Consider the following 22,406-nt stretch of genomic DNA (forward strand, 5'->3'; position numbering starts at 1 on the left):
AGGCATCCTTTCATTCAGGATGAAAACCTACTATTAGAATGGGTCTGATATCAGGCAGTTATAGCTAAGGTTGAATTTAAGCCAATAATTTCCCTCTTCCCGGTATATTTACCTATAAAGCTTCCCTCAAACAAATTTAAATCTCTCAATTTTTGTTCAAGCCATTTTACATGCTACTGAGTGAGCAGGTGAAGGATTAAGGCTGAGAAGACTTGCCAAAAGTACATCAGATAAGCGGGTAGAGACTCAGATTGTCTCAGATCCAGAGCAACTCCAAGGTCTCCAAAAATAGTATGAATTCATGGGCTTCCATGAATAAAAGACAATGGCAGAATTATTATAACAGGATTTTTCATTTCTCCATACATCTGTATAATTATAGGGGCTTATGGTACTGCCTTACGTACCGGTGAGAAGATTGGTAGAATGATGTTACCCATATTTTAGGAGATTAGATATATGGAATTAGCATTTTTTAAAGATTAAGAACAATAGTCAAATATCAGCAATTTGATAAGATTAAAACAGGTAGAACAAAGCAAAGTCAAATAATGACACTGTGAATCTAGCTCAGTTAAGTAAATCCCTGTATAAAGATTCAGTGGAAAAAATTAATAAAGAATGATCACTCTCAGGAGGGTGGAAAATGCAGTTTCTTACCCATGTTAACCTGAATAATCTCTGTATCAGGTAAGAATTTGGAAGACAAAATTGGACACGTGCTGTCAGTGTTATTTTAAAATGACTCTTCAGACTCCTGGGGTACATAATTGTCCTAGAAGTGCTTTATCTTTTACTGACCTGTCCTGCTGCCAGTTTGATCCATCATTAATCCTCTCTTCCAAGTCATAACTGGGTTTTCAATTGTCTAGTGGACATTTCCAGGTGGATGGCTGATTGGAACAAAAGATATGTAATGTCTCCAAACTTTGTCTTCCTCCCCTGGGTTAACTGAGGTAAAAAAGAAAGCATTATTCATTCATTCATTCATTCACGAAACAAGTTTTCTCTGAATGTGTACCCCATAGTAAGCAGGGTACAATAAAGGAAACAAACAAAAAAAAATCAAAGACAAAAATCTTTAACCTCTTGGAATTTACATTTTAGTAAATCTATAGATAAATAAATAATATGATAGATGACAATTAATGTTATGAAAAATAGAGTATAAAAGGAAGTGTGTATGTGTGTGTGTGTGTGTGTGTACACCCAATCACTTGTGAATGGGAGAAAAAGGAAAAATTGGTAGGGAGGCATTATTCTAGACATTTCCTCTTTCTTCCTTCCCTCATTAGTAAATCCTCTGCCTTCTATCTATATCTTGTCTTTTCTTACCCATCTTCTTCAAACTCACAATACTACCTGAGTTCACACACTTAACAGAGCTCCATTTCTATACTGGCACATTTCTAAATCATTCTCCACAGTCCTGTCAGAGCAATCTACTAAAAATAAAATCTCATAAGGTTAAGGTAGTGTCAAGAGCCTCATGGGTGAAGACAATAATCAACAACATGCTATAGCCGAGAAATCACAGAAGCTGCCTCTAAAAAACCAGCAAAAAATTGTTTATATATGTAAAACAATATATATTGCTGGAAATCAAACATACCAGGCAAGTGCTCTGCTGCTGAGCCACATCTTTATGCTACAGATATATATTTTTTAACTTTAAAATCGACGTGAATTTTGCATTTTTTCCCGTTTATATAAGCTTGACTTTTTATCAAAATTAAATTATAATTTCAATTTTTAAAGTTTTAACTTATTCATGAGCCAAATTTCTCTTTTAACACCATGTCCACTAATACCCTAATATCCTCTGTTAAGTGGGTGCTATGTTTGGTCCTGTGGCTCAGAGGACTCGTCTCTAAAATGTATGAATTGAAGGAATTGCGTAAGATGATCCATTGGGATAAAGGGAGAAAGAAGGGGGAAAAAAATATATATGTATATGCAAAACTATGAAGAATAAAGGTGGAAAAGAAAGGCAGACTGCCACGTGCAGCGCCTCATTTGGATGTGTCTGGAGTCTTGGAAGCTTGACTACCCTACGTTCTCCTACAAATGGACCTTGAGAGCTTGTTTGGAGGTTCTAGCAGGGGAGCGCAGCTACTCGTATACCCTTGACCGAAGAACGGTCCTCCTCTATCGGGGAAGGTCGTCCTCTTCGACCGAGCGCGCAGCTTCGGGAGGGACGCACATGGAGCGGTGAGGGAGGAAGGGGACACCCGCCTAGCCAGCCAGATCAGCCGAATCAACCCTGGCGATCAATGGGGTGACAGATGTCGCAGCCAGATCGCCCTCACATCCGAGAGGGTAGGCTGGGCTACAGGCTATATAAACCTACAGATATTTACAACTTTTCACATAGGCTGAGTTTCCGGGTTATATTTTGCCTATAACATGACTTTATAATTAAAATAAAACTTGCTCTAATCTCTATAAAGGTAATTTAAACCCCAAAAATACTAAAATTGAAATGAAAGTGTCTTAAATTTGGGATTTTTTCACATTATCCAGAATCCCTTGCAGCTGGGTGGGGCATGCTAAATATTGTCTTCTTGATTGGTGAAGTCCTCCCGGAGCCTCGCCCACGTGGAGCGCCTCCCGGACTGGCGCTCCGCCCGCCTCGCTGCAGACAGCTGGCCGAGCGCTTTGTGCAGTTCGTGGCGCTCCGAGTGGACCCCAGGTCTGTCTTCCTCCCGCCGTCCCCGCCCGCCCTTTCCCCTCTTGTTGTTTCTCCTCCCAGCTATTCTCCGAGCCCCTTGCTGCCCCATCCATCCCTCACCCCCTTACTATTCAGTCTTTTTTTTGGTCTTTCTCCCTCTTGTCTTTTGCACCTCCGCCCCCCATCTGGGCAGACGCGGGCCCCTAGGTTGGGATTGGGTCATTCTTGGCTCTGGGTGCATTTTTATTACCCTCCTTTGCGAAGGTAGGCTCAGATCGCCCCAGGCGACCAGGCAAAGGCTGCAACCCTTCGTGGATTGAGCTGGGAGTCTCGTTTTCAGAGAGCCAAGTGTGGCCTGGGGGAATTTCTCAAGCCAGGGAATCATCTTCTAGCAGGGGGCGGGCACGTGCGGGGCCGGGAGGGCCACAGCAGATTCACTTCTTGCGGACAATAGCAATATTTGTCCTGTCCACCTCCCAGTTGCTGTGATAACCTATGACGATGCATGTAAAACATGAAGATTCCAGTGGGCGTGCATTTCGCCCCCGCGGCCCTCTGTGACTTGCCCCTCCAAGCTGAATTTGGAAAAAATCCTAAGATTGTCAAGGTCAAAAAAAACATCATAACGGTATGGTGAATCTGTGACATACTGTACTGCTAGCACAAATGTCTTTACAACAAATCGCCCCCAGGTTCCCAAGATCCAGAACAAGAAATCATAAATAGAAACAATATGAAAGCCAAAGCTGTTTCTTTTTCTTTTTCTTTTTTTTTTTTCTCCATGTTTTAAAATGGTGGTATGTTTTTATTGAGTGAAGGAAAATGCAGCAATAAAAGAAAACAATTTCCTGTTCCAAAATCCTGAATATTCATGTAGCTCCTGAGCACTGGCAAAGGACACGACATTAAAAACGTGGGCTGTTGGTTCTTGTGCGAGGAGCTGCCTGCTGCATTTGTTTTTCAGAAGCCTGAAAAGCCATCATGGCAGCGAGGCCCAAGCTCCACTACCCCAACGGAAGAGGCCGCATGGAATCCGTAAGATGGGTTTTAGCAGCCGCTGGAGTCGAGGTATCTCTCTGCTGTTTCTTCACAGATTTGCCCTACAACTTTGAGACTTTTGAGGAAACAATAAGTTTCAGAGAACCCATTCATCCTTTACCAAAATCACAGCTGTGCTTTGCGTCAGAAGATTCCTTCCTTATAAATGGAATGTAATCTATGGATTTCTGTTTCTCCTTTGACTTTTACTTAATCGTTGGCCTCTGATCTAACACCAGTGAATAATAAGGAGAAAGGGAATTAATCAGAAAATTTCCAGTTTCACCCTGAACATTTATTAATTATGCAATCTCTGGGTAAATTTCCTGTTGATAGCTTCCAAATGGCAAAACTTGGCATTTTGCCAGCATACTCTTGAGCAATGGTCCACATAGCATTTCTGTTCTTTTGGTTTTTTATTATGAAAAGTTTCAAGTAAAACCACATAGAGCATTGCCATAAATTCTATGCATTACCCATCTTCCAGCTCAAAAGATCATTAGCTTTATGCTAATCCTGTTTGATCAAGGTCCTCCCTCCGCTTGTTTTGTTGAAAGCATTTTTAAAGCAAAATTCAAACATCATATCATTTCATCTGAGAGGACTGTACTTACACATTGCTCTTGAACGGGTTGGGAATTTAAAACTTAACAACGTGTTATCACACCCAACATTTATCACATTTTTTGTTTTCATCTAACACTCAGTCTAATTGTCTCAGATTTTTTAGTAGTTTGTTCCAGTCCTGATCTAAACAAGGTCAACATATTGCATTTAATTTTAAAATTCTCTAACAGTTTTCCTCCACATTAAAAAAAAAACTATACTTAGCAATAATTCCAGATTTATAGAAAGTTGTAAAATTGTGCCATGTAACCCTAAATCCCCCCTAATGATCACATTTTACATGTCAAACTAAGAAATATGTGACTAACTACATAGCATACTTTATTTGCTTTCACGATTTTTATTCTGCTAACGTCCTTTTACTATTCCATGGTTCAACACTATATTTATATGTTTCTCTACTTGCCCTCAGTCTGTGATAGTTACTCAGTCTTTTCTTTATTTCACCTCCTTGAAGTATTTTTGTAGGATTCTCCATGTCTGATGTTCTCCCATGATTAGATGGGTTTATAAGTTTGAGGGCAGGAAGTACCAAACTGATGTTCTCTTCTCTTTGCATCTTATCCTGGGTTAGATGATATCAATATGAATCATCACTGGAGCTGGTAACCTTGGTCGTTTGGTTAAGGTCTGTCACATCTCTCCATTGTTGTGTTATTGTTTTTCCCTGCATTCTTTGGAAGCAAATCATTAAGTCCAGCCCACAAGCAAAAGGATGGGAACCAAAGCCCCACCTCCTCGAGGAGGAAGTATTTTACATTTGGAATTTTTATGTAAGAAAGATTTCTCTACACACACACACACACATACACACACACACATCATTTAGTTATTGCTTAGGTCATCCCAGCTTTGGCCATTGGTACTCTTTCTTTCTTTTTTTCTTCCTTTTTCTTTTACTTAGTCCTTCATTACTTTCTGACACTATAAGATGCTCTAATGCTCATCTTGTATTTTCGCTGCTCTATTACAATCAGGTATTTCTCCAATGAGCCCTAGTCCCTTGTACTAGGAAATTATTTTAGAAGCCAAGATCTGGGTGCTAGTTATCCGCATTTGTTTCTTAGTCATTTTGTGTGTGTGTGTGTGTGGAAAAAAAAAAAAAAAAAAAAACCTGCCTTGTAGAATGTCACCCATTCTGGATTTGGCTTGTTTACCATCTGGGAGTTATTTTGAGATAACATGGTGAAATGAGGCTATCCTCTCTTCTCGAATTTCCTATAAGCTGCTCATTGACCCCAGAGGTGTGATTAGATCCAGGCTTCTTTTTGTCTTAGATTTTATTTTGCCTCACCAGACTACATCAGGAGAACAACTTGGAAAGTACTTCTATTGTACCACATCAGGGGCTGCATTGTACCACATCAGTGACACTGAGCTTGATATTGTAAACTACAATATCACTACATCACTTTTTCAACTAGTGGTTTTAATAGCTACTAATCATCATCATCATCATTGCTAGGGATTACAAAATAACAATTTTTCTATCATTTCACCTGAATTTATTAATTTATTAATGATGATTCTCTTATAATGAATAATTTTCACTCCTTACTTAATTTCCTTGAAATATGGCTCATATAGAAAGTCTTGATTAATGTTTGGTTCTATTTACCCATTTTCAGAATAAATGGTTGTTGCCTTAGCAACTTCTAAAGATAACAAATATTGATTTGGGGTTTATTTATATGTTTTTGCATGTCATTATAACTTTCCACACAGTATTTTACAGTTTTCCAAACTGGCTGACATCAGTTTTATAAACAAATCCTGTTTCTGACTTCTGTTAAGAAATTAGAAGATCTGATGGTACTGGGCCCTAATTTGTACAGAGCAGCAATTGCTGGATCTAAATAAGAACTTCCCCTCCATTCCCTGTTGTCTCAGCTTTTATTTTTTAATCGTGTGAAGAAAGGAAAGAAAGCAATTGTGGTCCTAGAACCTGAACCCGGTTGACTTCCCTTGTTTGTCATTTGTCTAATTCTGGCAGACTTTTGATTTATTTCATAGGTTTTGAATAGATACATGTCTGTCATATACATGTATGTCATATCATCCTTTGTCAAAGTCTCTTTTCCCTGCCTTCATTCCACCCTGCCCCTCCTACTCTCTTATGAGTCAAGAGTCTTCCTTACAGTAATAGAATCCCAACCTTAAAAAAGTTAACAAAAAGAATATGGTCATATAATCACATATCAAAGACCAATCGTGTTGGACAGGCCCATGGGGTGGAATAATGAGCCCAGTGGGGTCTCCAAGGTGAAGAGAACTAAAACTGTCCTCCTTGCCAGGCCAACCACATGGTGTGTAGTAGCAGTTCCCAAAAGATGGTGTTAGGGGAGGTCACTTCCTATCTCTTTACCAAAAGATGTTTTTGGCTAAATTTATTCTCATGAAGCCACCAGACAAGTTTGTGTTTTCCAGTAACAGGACTGGGTGGTTGGTCCTATTATGGAAAGCACACAGACCTAAGTAATGAGGTGCCTAGAAGTGGCTAGAACCTGCTGAAAATCAGCTGTCCTGATTCAGGGAATCAGCATCCTCTTCTCAGTTACTTGGTTTGAGCCCTCGCTGACATTGCTCTGAGCTGGTTGTTGGTCTTTGTTGTGCTTGTCTTTGATGCTTTGATGCTTTGCACTTCATTTGTCTGAAGACCCCCTCAGAAACCCAGCAAATACCCATATTAAGAAGAAGAGTAACACACATAAAAGAGAAGACTTAAAGGCCAGGAACTCCTGATTCAGGACTTCTAAGTAACTCACTTAGAAGAAAAAGTGTTTGGTGTAGAAGGGGTCAGTTCTCTATAGAATCCTACATGGGGAACTGTATCCTGGACTAGGGAGAAAAGGCAAGTGACTGGGTGGATAGAAGTTGAAATGCTCTCTCTATCCCTGCAGCCATAGACTGTTACTTAGGATTTTTCCTTCCTTCTATCTCCCTGTCCCCATGCCAATGCCAATTTCTCTTATTTACCAATGGTTTACAAAGCTTGATACAAAGCAATCAGTGAGAGATAGCATTTATTTAGCACACATGTTCTCAGAAGTAAAATATCAGAATCATTCTTGGTTTTTTAAAAAATTCTGCAATTCTGGGCCTTCCCAAGTACTGAATGTGCGTCTTCCCGGGCATATGTCTGTCTTCTGCTTTCCAATTTATGTTTTAAGAGATCATGGCCATAATGCTTGAGAAACAGCAGCGTGAAGAGAAAGCTACTTGCACCACCTCTGACCTTCCAGGAGTTAGGACAAATGTCCTAATCATTGTTGCCTTGAGGCTACTGCCCCACCCCCACCCCACCCCCGTGGGTCTCAGATGGGGATCCTCTGGGGAGTTAGGACTCCTCTCCTTGCATTTTGAAGACCCCGATGAGTAGCAGAAGTCACACCTACACCCTATCACTCTGGTTCATCCACATCAGCCAGCTCAGACGGATGAGCGGAAGCCTGCGGGTGCTGCCACCCTGTTTAGCTCCACTCTCCTTAGAATGACCTGGGCATGCAGTGCAGGGTCCCAGCTGCTGGGGACTCCTCCTGGGATTCTTGACACAAAGAGCATTGGTTTGGAGCATTATAGAATGCGTTTCATGCTGTCGCCAGAAGAGGGCCTTGTTTTCATTCCTTTTTCTCACCTCAACTTTTAAATTTGAAAACTCAAACCTACAGAAAAGATGTGATAGCATGCCTTTCAACTCAATTCACCAGTTGTTCACATTTTGCTACATTTACATTTTTCCCTTCCTCTCTGTATTTTTTTTTTGAATCATTTGAAAGAAGAAAGAATAAATAGTTATTTTGATAAAGAACAATTAAGAAAATTAGCACTAAGTCCCTAACATCTAATATGTAGTCCATATTCAGATTTTTCATTTTTTCAGTGTCTCTGTTACGTAGCAGTTATAACAATTTCCTCTCATCTAATCTAGAGTTAGGCATTTGGTGGTTTTGTCTCTTTAGTCTCATTTTATTGAGAACAATACGCACTTCTTTCTTCTTTTCTTTTTTCCCCCCAAGCCCTCAGCTCTTAGAGCCCAGGTCATTGTGTCACAGAATGTCCCACACCCTGGATATGCCTGATTTCTACCTTGAGATTAAATTCAGGTTAAATGTTTTTGGAGATGTTTTTACAGGTGATACTCTGCCTTTCTCCATTGGTCTCAACAGAAAGCGCAGGATGTCTGAGTCTCCTCTTTGCAGAGTCCAGTTTGATCATTAGATAGATGGTAAGATCTCCAGACCCTTCCATTGTAAGGACACATTTTCCCTTTATCACAGTTAAGTAACTTTGAGATGATACTTGGAGAGTGAGTGAATGTTCTCTGCCCCAGTGATTTTAGTGGCCATTATAATCCTTGTCAGAATTAGTTATTACACTAGAGGATGCAAAGTGAGGATTTCCTAATTTTATCATTCATTAGCATTAATACTTCATCAGTTAGCACTACTTCTTTTTCAAAACAGAGCTTTTGCACCCTCACACCATTTTTTTAGTATCATCATTTATGGGCATAGAGATTTTGTTGTGTGTTATAATCCACACCTGACACCATTCTTTTTGATGCTTGATTTGTCTCACATTTGGTTAGGGAATCCATCTAAAATAGTGTCCTCTGTGCCTTTTCCTGTGCCATGTATCATTCATCTGTGAGTACTTCCTTACTTTCTGACATAAAAGTATCAACCTTTTCTTGTAAGAGCCCTGGATCATTTTGGTGGGCAGTGATATTTAGAAACCAAGATATGGATGCAAAATATGCACTTGGTCTCTGCTTCTTGAAGCAATTTATATTGATGTTTTCAGTCCTGTACCTCTAATGATATTTACCTTCTTGTGGCGGGGGTATCTTTTTTTTTTTTTAATTTAGTTTGATGAAGAATTTCTGGAAACGAAAGAACAGTTGCACAAGTTGCAGGATGGTGAGTATGAACATGAAACTATTGTGTACAGTACTGCTGAGTTTTTTGTTTGTTTTGTTTTTTGGTACCAGGGATGGAATTCAGGGGCATTCAATCACTGAGCCACATCCCTAGTCCTATTTTGCGTTTTATTTAGAGACAGAGTTGTTTAGTGCCTCACTTTGCTGAGGCTGGCTTTGAACTTGTGATCCTCCCATCTCAGTCTCCTGAGCTGTTGGAACTATAGGCATGGGCCATCTCATGTGGATATACTGCTGTTTTTAAAGAACATATTTATGTGGAAGGGTAAAGATGCAGAAAACATTAAGAACAGTATCCTAAACCCAGAAAACTAAAAGAGAATATACAGCTGAAATTGCCAGGAAGTCACTTCTTTTTTGGTGGTGGTGGGGAGGGGGCATTGGTAATTCAGAGGCACTTGGCCACTGAGCCACATCCCCAGCCCTATTTTATATTTTATTTAGAGACAGGGGTCTCACTGAGTTGCTTAGCACCTCACTTTTGCTGAGGCTGGCTTTGAACTTATGATCCTCCTGCCTCAGCCTCCCAAAGTGCTGGGTTTCCAGGCGTGTGCCACTGCACCCAGCAGGAAGTCCCTTCTTGCTCAGGAGTTCTAATAAAAGCTCACTGAAAGGCAGGAACAGTTCCTTCCCCATCCAAGTGAACAACCCTTCTCCATCCCTGTCTCCTCCCCGGCTCTTTTCAACCTTTCTTCCCTTTTCCCTCTCCTTTTTGCTCTTCCCCTCCTTCTCATCCTTCTCCATCTTCTCTACCTAGTTACCAAATGGAAGTGAAACCCATAAAAGGCTTCTCTTTCGCTCCTTGGCCAGCCCTGCTCCCTCTGTGCCCATCCTCTGCATAGTAACCATCAGCATGCCCTTAAGGAATCCTACTCACTCTCTGAGCAATTTCCCACCCAGCTCTCAGGTCCCAGGCCCAAGTCAAGGCTCCCTTTAGGGCCAGGTCTACAGGGCTGTATTGCCAGCTTTTGTGTGTGACACGGGTCTGAAGTTAGTGCCCCAGCCCAAGGGCTGAATCTTTTGTCTGCATCTCTTCCCAAGGTTGGGTATGTGGAATGTGTTTGATACAGGTTTGTGGAGAAGGTTCTGGGTTCAGTGATAGCAAACTTGGTAGTATGTGGCCTGCAACTGTAGACGAGGAGAAGCCCGCAGGAATACCTGAGAATCCGCAGTGCCTTAGGTTTCAGGATCAGATTCTGTCAGTGCTGTTCATTGCACTCTGAAGTGACAGAAAGGTCCTGTTCTACACTGTCCAATGCAGCCACCCCCAGCCACCTCTGACCACTGAATACTTGAAATGTGTCTAATGTGACTGAGGAACTGTATTGTAATTTTTAGTATTTTAATTATTCTAATATAGGTATAAATATTGACTGGTGCAGCTCTGAACACGTATCTCCAGTATGTGGCCTCCCCAATCCCTTGTCTCAGTGGTAGGTATTATTGATGGGGAAATAAGAAGGGAAGATTTACAACAGTGTTAGTTTTCAGGCTTCTTTCATGGTTAAATCTGCTCCCCTGGATGAAGTTGGAAGTTGAAGTTAACTTTCATCCAGGAGATTTCTGATATTTCCTAAGACAGTGGCTCCACTGCCCCTTTTCATTCAATAGAGCCCTTTTTTAGGGGTTGGAGAATGGGAAGAAGAGGTCAATTCTAACTCTGGGCTTCTGTTTTCAGGTAACCACTTGCTGTTCCAACAAGTGCCCATGGTTGAAATTGATGGAATGAAGTTGGTCCAGACCCGATGCATTCTCCACTACATAGCAGAAAAGCACCATCTGTTTGGCAAGGACCTCAAAGAAAGAACCCTGTACGGTGGCTCCTCTGACACCCTTTCTAGTGCCTTAGCTGATTAGCAATCCTCTGCAGCACACCCCATTCCTTTATGTCCTGAATCATTAGTGTGAACAGGAAACATACCCCAGAAGGGCCATGAAGACTGTTTGGAAATTCAGTATAGAAAATCTGAGTAAAATAAGTTTGGGCCATAATTCCTAAAGACACAGTCCTAAACATCAAAATCCCAAAAGGTCTAAAATTTCTAAGGTCTAAAATCCCAAAAGAAAAAAATCCTAAAAATATATTATTCTGTCTAGACAAACTAATTCTTAAAAATTCTTTTAGAAGACATTTATTTACATTTTTAAAGGGGTTTTTATTTGAGAAACATAAAAACACGGCAGAATTACCATAGCCTACTTTGCACAATAAAAAAAAAAAATCTGTTACCAGATATTTTTGCAAACATAAACATTCAGGTAAACTAACAACAGTCACATGGATGTAATATTTATGAAAAGAAAAACAGTATTCATTAAAAAATAGGCCAAAAACCAAAGCATATAAATTCATGTCACTGTGGTTGGTAGTTGTGTGTATCTAGCTTCTCAACTACAGTCATCTGGAATACTGAGAGAGACAACCTAAGACCTTTGGCAAGCTGGTCATATGCTGCAGTGAGGCTCCACAGAGTCCGTCACCCAGAGAGCTGAGATGCTGAGAAATTTTATCTTTCACAAATGCAGATGTACAAAAAGGCCATCTCTTCATTTACTGGGGAAACTTCAACATTTTTATGTACATTCACAATGCTTAGACACAAAACAACCTTGGGATAATGCACCTTTAGGGAGTCAAAGTTGCAAAACGTACATAAAATGAATTAGAATTCTCTAAAATTCTTCACATAATGTATACTTCCAATATTGGAAATGATGTAAAAATGAAATACATGGAGAGTGAATTATAAAAAGTAGTGCTGGCAACTTAAAATAGTGTGTGGGGAGGGTGTCTGTAAAAAGATGCCCTGTCCCCAAAAAAAAAAAAAAAAATACTAAAAAGAAAATTTGACTTCTAGGATTTAATATTCAGAATTTTAATCTTTCAAGATTGTGTCTTTTGGGTTTATAATCAGACTCAAGTTAAATGATAAAAAGGAATTGAATTCTGATATATCTATTTAGGATGTCATAATTTCATAATGTCATAAATATTTTAACATCTTTAAATACTTCGATACTACTTTTTAACTTCTTTGAGTATTAGGATTGAGAAACAGACATTCAAGGCCTGGGATAGCATGCATTGATTATAGTTTGAACTGAGTCTGGTTCTTGCACTTCCTGGATACATGATCCTGGGCAAAGGGTTAGGCCTCAGTTTTCCATACATCAGGTGTAATAATAGCACATCTACATGGTATCATGGTATTCAGTGAGATAATGGATGCAGAGTGTTTAGCACCATGACTGGTGTGCTCCAAGCATTCTGCAAATAATATTCATTATTTTTATAAATGTAAAATTCACACCAGGAGCACTTGGTGTGAATGCTGGAGTGAGGGTGGAGGAGTAGGAGCTGGGGAGAGAGGGCAGCTGTGACTGTCAAAGTTCTGATTTGTGAAGGATGTTTTTGAACCATAACTAGAAGGGACTCTCTACCTTTGCTCTTCAGACAGTTTTAGGCAAATGTTCCTTGGTACTTAGGTTAGCAGAGCCTGAAGAAAAAGCACTCTATATTCTTAGATGTGAAAACCGTTAAGTTCAAGGAGGAGAACTGAGACATCTGCTTTTCTGTTTGAAGGATTGACATGTATGTGGAGGGGACACTGGATCTGCTGGAACTGCTTATCATGCATCCTTTCTTAAAACCCGAAGATCAACAAAAGGAAGTGGTTAACATGGCCCAGAAGGCTATAATTAGATACTTTCCTGTGTTTGAAAAGGTAGGTGGCAGAGAAGCCTATGAGCCCGCATAATCCCATGGGGCATCACAGATGCCCTTTTCTGTTCAGGGCAGAATAAAGCTGAGCCCAGTTGAGCTTTACTAACCTAAGAGTTGACAGACTCCTAAGAACCAGCTAACTATGGCCATCAATACAGAGCTGAAGCCTTGGAGCCCCTCAGACTCTCTGAGGGCTACATTATTCAGAAATCTAGCAAAAGTTTGTGCATTCTTATTCATACTTCACCTAGATTTACCTTGTATAAGAGAGATGCAGGAACTACCTCATTCATTCAGTCAGCAAACACTCATTAGACAGCTCTCAGGATCAGACATCCTCCTTGATAGTTTGATGTGAAGAAACCCATTTCCGTTTTCTCTTCCTTTTGCTCTTACCTTGTTTTTTGTTTTGCAGTTTTCTCCTCGGTATTACCATACTTATTTCCCTGAGCTTTAAATTATTTTTTTCCCCTGAATTAGAAGGAATTTTTAAAAATGTTTCTATTAAAAATAAAACAAAGAGGATATAAAATTATGGAAAGACCTATTTGGCCTACTCCCTCTGACCATCTTCATGGCATTAGAGTAAAGAAAAAGAAGTGGCATTGGGCTGGGGTGGAGGGGTGTTCTGTAGTCTAGTTTCATGGTATTTTTCCCATAAACCCTTCATGAAGTAGGAGAGTCACTGGTGAGTCTAGTGGCACAGTGGCCCATGGGAGGGCTCCTTGTAATATAGATATGAAGTAAAAATTGTTATCCTTCTTGCACATAATGAAATGGAATCAGCAATCCATCAACCTGTTCAAGGTTCGTGGTTAGAAAATGGACAGCCAGAACTGAGATGCTGGCCTCTGCGTACGCATTCTGGATTCACTGTGCTTTATCACTCTGACTCTAGTAGCTGTGTTTGATTCAGAATCAATTTCAGGGTCCCTATCAGACACCCCCACACATGTATGTGCACACACGTGTTCTAGTGCACACACGTATTCTAGTGCACATTCACTGAGAAAGGAAGAACACTTTGTTGCCACTGTTCTTTGCCTCTCCCTGATCAGAATTTGTTCTTACAAATCCCCATACCTAGGTGTTACCCTCAACCTCAAAATGGAGTCAGGATGAACTTAAGCATTTACTTTTCTCTGTTTGGGAAGTTGTGAGGCTTATTTTCATGGTCAGGTTTGGTTTATTACTACAAGTCCCAAGGGTCACAGAACTGGGAAGAGAATGGACCCCTTGGAGACAATGTATCATTTAGGCTCCTGATATCACTCCATCCCTCCCTGAGCTGCAGGGACTCATCATGGCCAGCTGTAGGTACATTTCTGGAATGGCTTTACTCTTTTCTGAATGCAAAGTTCAGAAACTAAGGTTTTCTTTTCCCCTTTTAGTGTCTCATTCTGATCTACAGCAAATATTTAAGGCTGCTTTAATTTCCATACCTGTTTGTGCTTTCTCTTCCTCTCCCGCTTAGATATAGAGGTATCCTCTTCATTACCATTGTTATAAAAGGATAAAAGGACAAGTCCACAATTTCAACCCCTTCTTAGATACTACACTGATAAAATACTTCTTCAGTTTTTTCACATGGAATATCATAACCAATGTAAACCATTTATATCCTGCAGGTGTTAAGGAGTCATGGACAAAACTTTCTTGTTGGTAATCAGCTGAGCCTTGCTGATGTGATTCTACTCCAAACCATTTTGGCTCTTGAAGAGAAAATTCCTAATATCCTGTCTGCATTTCCTTTCCTCCAGGTAAATAAAATGGTGTATTGGAAAACTGGCCCAGAATTCTTGGGCCTGTCTTCAGTTTCTGGTGAATGTGTCTGTGTCTGTGTCTGTGTCTGTGTGTGTGTGTGTGTGTGTGTGTGCATGAAAATGAGAGATAGAAAGAGATTAAGTTTTAGATTCTATTTAGTAGCCTGGTGTGGTGGTGCACACCTGTCACCTGTAATCCCAGTGGCTCGAGAGGCTGAAGCAGGGGGATTGCAAGTTCAAAGCCAGTCTCAGCAACTTAATGAGGCCCTAAGCAACTTAGTGAGACCCTGTCTCTAAATAAAATATTTTTAAAAAGGGCTAAGGATGTGGCTCAATGGTTCAATGCTCCCTGGGTTAAATTCCTGATACCAAAAGAAAAAGATTCTATTTAGTAAAATGAAATTAAGTTATAGACTTGAAATTGTTTTTCTGCTTCTCAAATCCTTACAGGTGAAAAATAATTGACATGAAAGAAGTTTTTATTTTCGTTTTACATAACTAATAGGCAGTGAAATACTATAGTTTGAATATACATGAAAGATTTAAAGAGTCTAGGGTAAATGATAAACATCTAGCTTTTTGGGTAAACTGTGGCACCAGGACCTTGATATTTTACATCCATGAAGCTGACAACTTCCTTTTAAAACCCAAGGCACATATATGGAAACACAACTTTAATCTCTGAGCAGATTAAGTGTCAACATTAAAGGACTTCAGAATCTGATAGCAGATCTGGATTGGATTAAACAGTATTCCTGTATTGACTGAAGGGAAGGTAAAAGTCTTACAAGTTTTATTTACATAAATAGGAACTTCAAGTAAGTCTTGAAATGACAAATCATTTGGAATAAGCCTTCAAATATTGATATAATATTCAAAATTAGATAATACAAATAGATCTTAAGTAAATAATAAAAAGAAGATTGTCATATTTGTGTATTAATTGACATTAGGATTTTTGTTAATAGTGAATGTATTTGTTTTTCACGTGTATACTTAATTAAGCTGTGTCTTACACATAATAGGCATTTAATAGTAGCTTAAAAATAAATGGCCTTATTTTAAAATAAATCTTATTTTAAGTAAGATAATTTAATAAGAGAATTTTTAAAGATTTGTTTTAAACATTAAAAATATTTTTAATAAATAATTTAAAAAGATTTAAAAAACATATTTGAGTGTACATAGCTTCATATATATAGTTCAAAATTTTCATTAGAGCAAATGAACTTCTCAGTTACTGAAAAATTTTAGGATTTGACTCTGAGTGAAAAACACATTTTTTTTTTCTTTCTTTACAGTTTATATAAATATCTGGTGTCTGAGTGCCCGGCTCTGAAGCATGCCGCTGGCCATCTCCCACACATAGCCAAAATGAGAACTCATTTGCTAATAGGAGTAAAAAGAACAAGGAAGCAGAATCAAAATAGAAATTGTACCATCTGATGACTTTTGAAGCACTCTTATGTAAATGGATCATACATGTCCTCTGAGCCCTCAATGCCCTTAAAGCATTTCCTGTGTCCTTTTTTTTTTCTTTTTTTCCTCTTTAAACCAAGTATTACAATCGTTCTCTAAGTATGTTTTTTATTTATTTATTTTTTTAATTTTGCTGTCTCTGAAGAGAATTCACATCCTTGTGTGAAGCATGAGTTTTGCATAAACCCTGGTCTTACCATTGGAGACAAGGATTGCAAATAATCATTACACAAGATCACCTTAGAGAGATGTTGGATTGCAGTTCTGATAGGGTCCCTTCAACAGATAGTGGTGGAACAAATTTTAATGAGACATTTAATACAACCATATTTTCATAGTTACTAATTCTTTTGCTCTTATCTTTAAACTTATATGCTTTCCTTTTTTTAGGAATACACAGTGAAATTAAGTAATTTCCCTACAATTAAGAGATTCCTTGAGCCTGGAAGCAAGAAGAAGCCCCCTCCTGATGAAATCTACGTGAGAACCGTCTACAACATCTTTATGCCATAACATGACCATCTCTGAACGGGAGCTTGTTCCCAGAGATGGCTGTGTCTGCAGTGCTATCTTAGTTGCTCTCAGCTCTGTTGTAGTGCTGTGTGTTGAGTTGGGTCTTTCATGTTGAGGAGATCTTCTCTTTGAAACACGTCAACCTTTTTTTTAGTCCAGTGAATAATTGTTATGAGACACTTTTTGGAGAACCTTTTTTTTGGGAATTCTGGCATTTGACTTAGATCTGGTGAAGTTACTCATGCCCTGTTTTAGTCCATCCTGATAATTTTGGCAGGATCTCATGTTCTCCCCTGAGTTCCTTTCTGTCTCTTTATATCTAAACCCCTTCTCCAGTCTCATCCCTATTTTTAATGTCTATTACAACTCAACTTCTAGTGAGTGAGTCTGCTCTGAGCTAAAGTCAAATGGTAGTAATGAATGCAGTTGATATTAGCCAAAATAAAGAATTTACCAATTATTGTCCTATTGCCAGAATCTTTTCATTAATTATTATGGAATCTAGAAAATATTCACATGGCTCAAAAATCAAGCAAGCCTTGAAAGTCTTCTTCCTAACCCTGCCTCCTAGAAACTGAGTTCCTCTCACAAGCATACACAGTTACTCCAGTTATTTTTAACACATGTATAAGAAAATGCAAATATATTTTATCATCTCACTACCCAAATGTTATTCCTAGGCTTCTAATATATTTTGCATTTCAGAACTAAGTACAGTCTATTAATACTGCCTTCAAACATGTGTTGCCTCTCAAATCCTAATTGAATACCTATGATAAGCGAGGCAGAATCATAGAATGGAGCCTCTACTCTAGAAAAATTTACCACAGGGTGGAGAAGATACGCATATAAACAACAGAAAGGAATTTTGGAAAAGGAAGAAGTGCCACTTTTCAAATATCAACTACTCAGATATTAAAGAGCCCAGGAAAAGCAAGTTTTCAATGAGGGTTTCATAGCCAAGCTTTTGATGAGGGTCTAGTAGAGGGGACATACATCCTTCACTATATGAGGATTCATTTGCTCAGAAAGAATAAAAAGGAAAAAAAAAAAAAGACACTTGCAGGGTGGTTGGTAATGTCTGTCACAGCACAAAGGCCTCAGTGTTTCTGTTAGAGGGAATCCAGCACAAACACTTGTCACTACTTGTCTTTTGTGGGCATTCATCACTGTGATATTTAAAATCTCTGAAAGACCAAAGTCGGTGACAGGTGCAGCACTCGGGCAGTTGGAGGAACAAATATCTCCTCCTGGGCTGCATCTGAGGGCTGGCCCAGTTCAGTCAGGCCCCTAAATGCAGTAGCCAACACAAGAAAAAGTGGAAATGAGTAGGATTTCACCTTGGTCTGAGAGAGCTGGTCTTTGCCTCTGGGAAACCGTTTAAACCCATGCAATGCGTGGCTGACACCAACACAATGGTGTGGTTTAGGGGAAGCACCTTGAGCCATACCTGCAGTGTGACACAGGGTTGAGGCTTTGAGTCAGGTCATATCATCTCAACTCTGGAGGGGGCGAACACAGACCAGCTTGGGTGCTCACAGACCCACAATGAAAATCCTGGGCTCCAGGGGTCAGGTGAGCTTCCCCAGTTAATGGTACTCCATGTGTTCTGTTACACATTATTGCCAGGAGAAATCCACACTGCCTATGACTCTACAGAAGGAGGACTTTATAAACCGTAAATTGGAACCTCCTGGACTCTGTCCTATGTATCTCTTTCCTTGGCTACTTTTCATTTGGATCCTGTATCCCAGGTTCCTCATTCTGTCAGCACAAAAATCCCACAGGAGGGAATCCTCTGACACTGAGATCTACAGAACTGTAGCTGTGAGTATAACAGCTTTCTGTGAGTCCATCTAGTGAATTAGTGAACATGAGGATGGTTTGGGGAAGCCCTTGAACTTGCAGTTGGTGTCAGAAGTGAGGGTACTCTTGCACTGCTCCCTTTGAACACTTCTGGAAACATTTTACACTCATTCGGAGATTGGTTTATATATGGGGACAGGACATTGACTTGATCACTCTCAAGGGATTTTATTACCAAGTTTTATGGAATGACAGCGAAATTGGGCTACTTTATACTCTTATCTTGCTTGGTGTGTTTTTACAATCTAATACCATTGCCTGATTTTAAATGACTGCTTACTATGTAGTCATTTTGCAAACAGTGCTTTTGGGTTTTAATTCATTTAGACACAAGGGGGCTCTCGACACCAACCCTTTGAGGAAACAACTAGAGGGTAAGGTTGGTTTCTGCACTTAATTAGAGGATGAGGGAAATGAAAACAAGAGGCAAGGATGTCTCCAGTGAAGACAGATTCCCATGTCTTTCCTGGCCATGACTCCAGGAACTTAAGATAACATTCACTTTCCATAGTAGAAACCAGTCTCCTCCCCTATCCTGCCTCAGGACACACACATCATTTATAATACAGGGTGCAAGACAGAGCAGGGACAAGGACCAACCCATGACAGGTGAACCAAGGGGGATAAAGTGCACAACCATGTATAAATGGAATTGTTACAGAGGCTCTGGAATTTAGTATGATGAGGGATGATGGACTGCACATGGCACTGGTGTCTAGGTACAGCATGTAATGAGCCAGGTGACACAGTATAAAGTCTCTGAGAGACTTTGGCTGGTGTGCCCTTAGAAAACTGATTCTCTCCTGCCTCTGCCTGGCTGGAGCAGTTGTTAGGGACCAAATTCTGGAGGACAGTACAGAGCAGAAAGTGAACCCCAGAGGGCAAGGTCTGCACATGGGCCTTTGTTTTTGCTGGTATTACAGCATTCTTGAATGTACTTTTTATTACTTTAGCTCAAATTACCTGGCCCAGAACCCTGTACCACAGGTTCCTCATTCTGTCAGCACAAACATCCCACATGAGGGAATCCCCTGACCCTGAGATCCACAGAACTTTTCATAGGGGAAACACTCTAACTTCTCTTGCTTTTAGTTGACTTTAATAATGACTAATTTGGAAGTCACACTTTTGAGCAATATATTAGTAGTCTTCCACTAGTATTGCTGTAGATGATACTTCTGACGTGTTGGTCATGATGACAAAGTTAGCCTAGGTTGGTTTTCAGGGACTTAATGGATACTTTGGCTGAAAAGTAGCATAGAAAACCTCTCTCTGCCTTGGTATCGCATCTGTCTCCTTTGCTACCTTAAGCTTTGGGTCAGATTTCTGCTCAGCTCTGCACATTAACATGTTAATTACTTATGCAGACATCCTTATATCCATAGATGTATTATATATATATAATATAAACATATTTTATATAATATATTACATATAATATATAAACATATATTAGCAGTTATCTTATAGTTTGCAGTATATAGTTACAACTAATCATAGACCATTTTCTTTTTTTATTTATTCTAATTTGTTATACATGATAGCAGAATGCAATTCATTTCATTTACACAAATAGAGCACAATTTTTCAAGACACTGGTACATAAAGTATTTTCACACCATTCATGTCTGATACATGTACTTAGGGTAATGATGTCTATCTCATTCCACCATCATTCCTACTCCCTTGCTCCCTCTTTTCCCCTCCCTCCCCATAGCCCTATCTGAAGTTCCTCCATTCCTTCCCTGCCACCCCTCCAGCCTCCATTATGAGTCAAGATCCTCATGTCAAAGAAAACGTTTTGCCTTTGGTTTTTTGGGATTGGCTTCCTTCACTTAGCAATTTATTCTCCAACTTTGTCCATTTACCTGCAAATGCCATGATTTTATTCTCTTTTAATGCTGAGTTATGTTCCATTGTGTGTATACACCAAAGTTTCCCTATCCATTCATCTACTGATTTGTGCTGCTGTAAACATTGATATGGCTGTGTCCCTGCAGTATGCTGTCTTTAAGTCCTTTGGGTATAAACTGAGGAGTGAGATAATTGGGTCAAATGGTGGTTCCATTCCCAGTTTTCCAAGGAATCTCCATACTCCTTTCCATATTGGCTGTTCCAATTTGCAGTCCCACGAGCAATGTATGAGTGTGCCTTTTTCCCCACATCCTTGCCAACACTTATTGTTGTTTGTATTCTTGATAGCTGTCATTCTGACTGAAGTGAGATGAAATCTTAGTTTTGATTTGCATTTCTCTAATTGCTAGAGATGTTGAACATTTTTTCATGTTTGTTGATTGATTGTATATCCTCTTCTGTGAAGTGTCTCTTCAGTTCCTTGGTCCATTTATTGATTGGGTTATTTGTTTTTTGTTGATTTTTTTTTCGTGTTTAGCTTTTTGAGTTCTTTATATAGTCTAGTAATTAGTCCTCTATCTGCTGTGCTGTGGTAAATATTTGCTCCCATTCTGTAGGTTCTTTTTTAAATTATTTAATTGATTTTATTTTTTTAAATACACAACAGAAGAATGCATTACAATTCTTATTACACATATATGCCACATTTTTTTTCATATCTCTGTTTGTATATAAAGCATGTTAACACTCAATTTGTGTCTTCATACATGTACTTTGGATAATGATGTCCATCACATTCCACCATCCTTGCTAATCCCCTGCCCCCTCACTTTCCCTCCCACCCCTCTGCCCTATCTAGAATTCATCTATTTCTCCCATGTTCTCCCTCCCTACTCCACTATGAGTCAGCCTCTTTATATCAGAGAAAACATTCAGCATTTGTTTCTTTGGGATTGGCTAACTTCACGTAGCACTATCTTCTCCAACGCCATCCATTTACCTGTAAATGCCATGATTTTATTCTCTTTTATTGATGAGTAAAATTCCATTATGTATATATGCCACATTTTTTTATCCATTCATCCACTGAAGAGCATCTAGGTTGGCTCCACAGTTTAGCTATAGTGAATTTTGCTGCTATAAACATTGATGTAGCTGTGTTCCTGTAGTATGCTGTTTTTAAGTCCTTTGGGTATAGTCCAAGGAGAGGGATAGCTGGGTCAAATGTTGGTTCCACTTGCCATTTTCCAAGGAATCTCCATACTGCTTTCCATATTGGCTGCACCAAATTGCAACCCCACCAGCAATGTATGAGTGTACCTTTTTCCCCACATCCTCGCCAACACTTATTGTTGTTTGTCTTCAAAATAGCTGCCATTCTGACTGGAGTGAGATGATATGTTAGAGTTCACCTCACTGATTGTTTCTTTTGCTGAGAAGAAGCTTTTTAGTTTGAATCCATCCCATCCCATTTATTGATTCTTGGTTTTAATTCTTGAGCTACAGGAGTTTTATTAGGAAAGTTGGGGCCTAATCCAACATGATAGAGATTTGGGCCTATCTGTTTTAATTCCTAGGTCCTTGATCTACTTTGAGTTGAGTTTTGTGCATGGTGAGAGATAGGGGTTAATTTCATTTTGATACATATGGATTTCCAGTTTCCCAGCACCATTCATTGAAGAGGCTATCTTTCCCCAATGTACAGTTTAGAGCCTTTGTCATATAAGATAACTGAAGTTATGTGGGTTAGACTCTGTGTCCTCTATTCTGTACCATTGGTCTACCAGTCTATTTTAGTGCCAATACCATGCTGTTTTTGTTACTATTGCTCTGCAGTATAGTTTTAGGTCTGGAATAGTAATGCCACCAGCTTCACTCTTCTTGCTAAGGATTGCTTTGGCTATTCTGAGTCTCTTATTTTTCCAGATGAAT

The 22,406-nt window shown here is 39.4% G+C and overlaps 1 protein-coding gene across 2 annotated transcripts; it reads left to right on the forward strand.

Moving 5' to 3' along the window:
- Positions 1-2,595: 2,595 nt before the first annotated feature.
- On the forward strand, positions 2,596-17,216 carry Gsta4 (glutathione S-transferase alpha 4). 2 transcript variants are annotated; one of them, XM_076858595.1, is made up of 8 exons: positions 2,621-2,692; positions 3,152-3,299; positions 3,636-3,739; positions 9,204-9,255; positions 10,954-11,086; positions 12,859-13,000; positions 14,628-14,759; positions 16,632-17,216. In XM_076858595.1, the coding sequence occupies exons 3-8, from the start codon at positions 3,653-3,655 to the stop codon at positions 16,752-16,754; spliced, it is 669 nt and encodes a 222-aa protein (XP_076714710.1). In that variant the 5' UTR covers positions 2,621-2,692; positions 3,152-3,299; positions 3,636-3,652; the 3' UTR covers positions 16,755-17,216. The 2 variants fall into 2 exon arrangements, with proteins under 2 accessions (XP_076714709.1, XP_076714710.1); XM_076858594.1 differs by lacking the exon at positions 3,152-3,299 and having other exon boundaries at positions 2,596-2,692.
- The last annotated feature ends 5,190 nt before the right edge of the window (positions 17,217-22,406 follow it).

This window comes from Callospermophilus lateralis, chromosome 6 (genome assembly GCF_048772815.1).
Source record: "Callospermophilus lateralis isolate mCalLat2 chromosome 6, mCalLat2.hap1, whole genome shotgun sequence".
NCBI classification, from domain to species: Eukaryota; Metazoa; Chordata; class Mammalia; order Rodentia; family Sciuridae; genus Callospermophilus; species Callospermophilus lateralis.

Bases quoted from the DNA above. Each gene is read 5' to 3' on its own strand.
- Gsta4 (XM_076858594.1), top strand. From the start codon at position 3,653: ATGGCAGCGAGGCCCAAGCTCCACTACCCCAACGGAAGAGGCCGCATG. The intron at 3,740-9,203 runs GTATCTCTCTGC...TTTTTAATTTAG, and splicing joins TAGCAGCCGCTGGAGTCGAG to TTTGATGAAGAATTTCTGGA. The intron at 9,256-10,953 runs GTGAGTATGAAC...TTCTGTTTTCAG, and splicing joins GTTGCACAAGTTGCAGGATG to GTAACCACTTGCTGTTCCAA.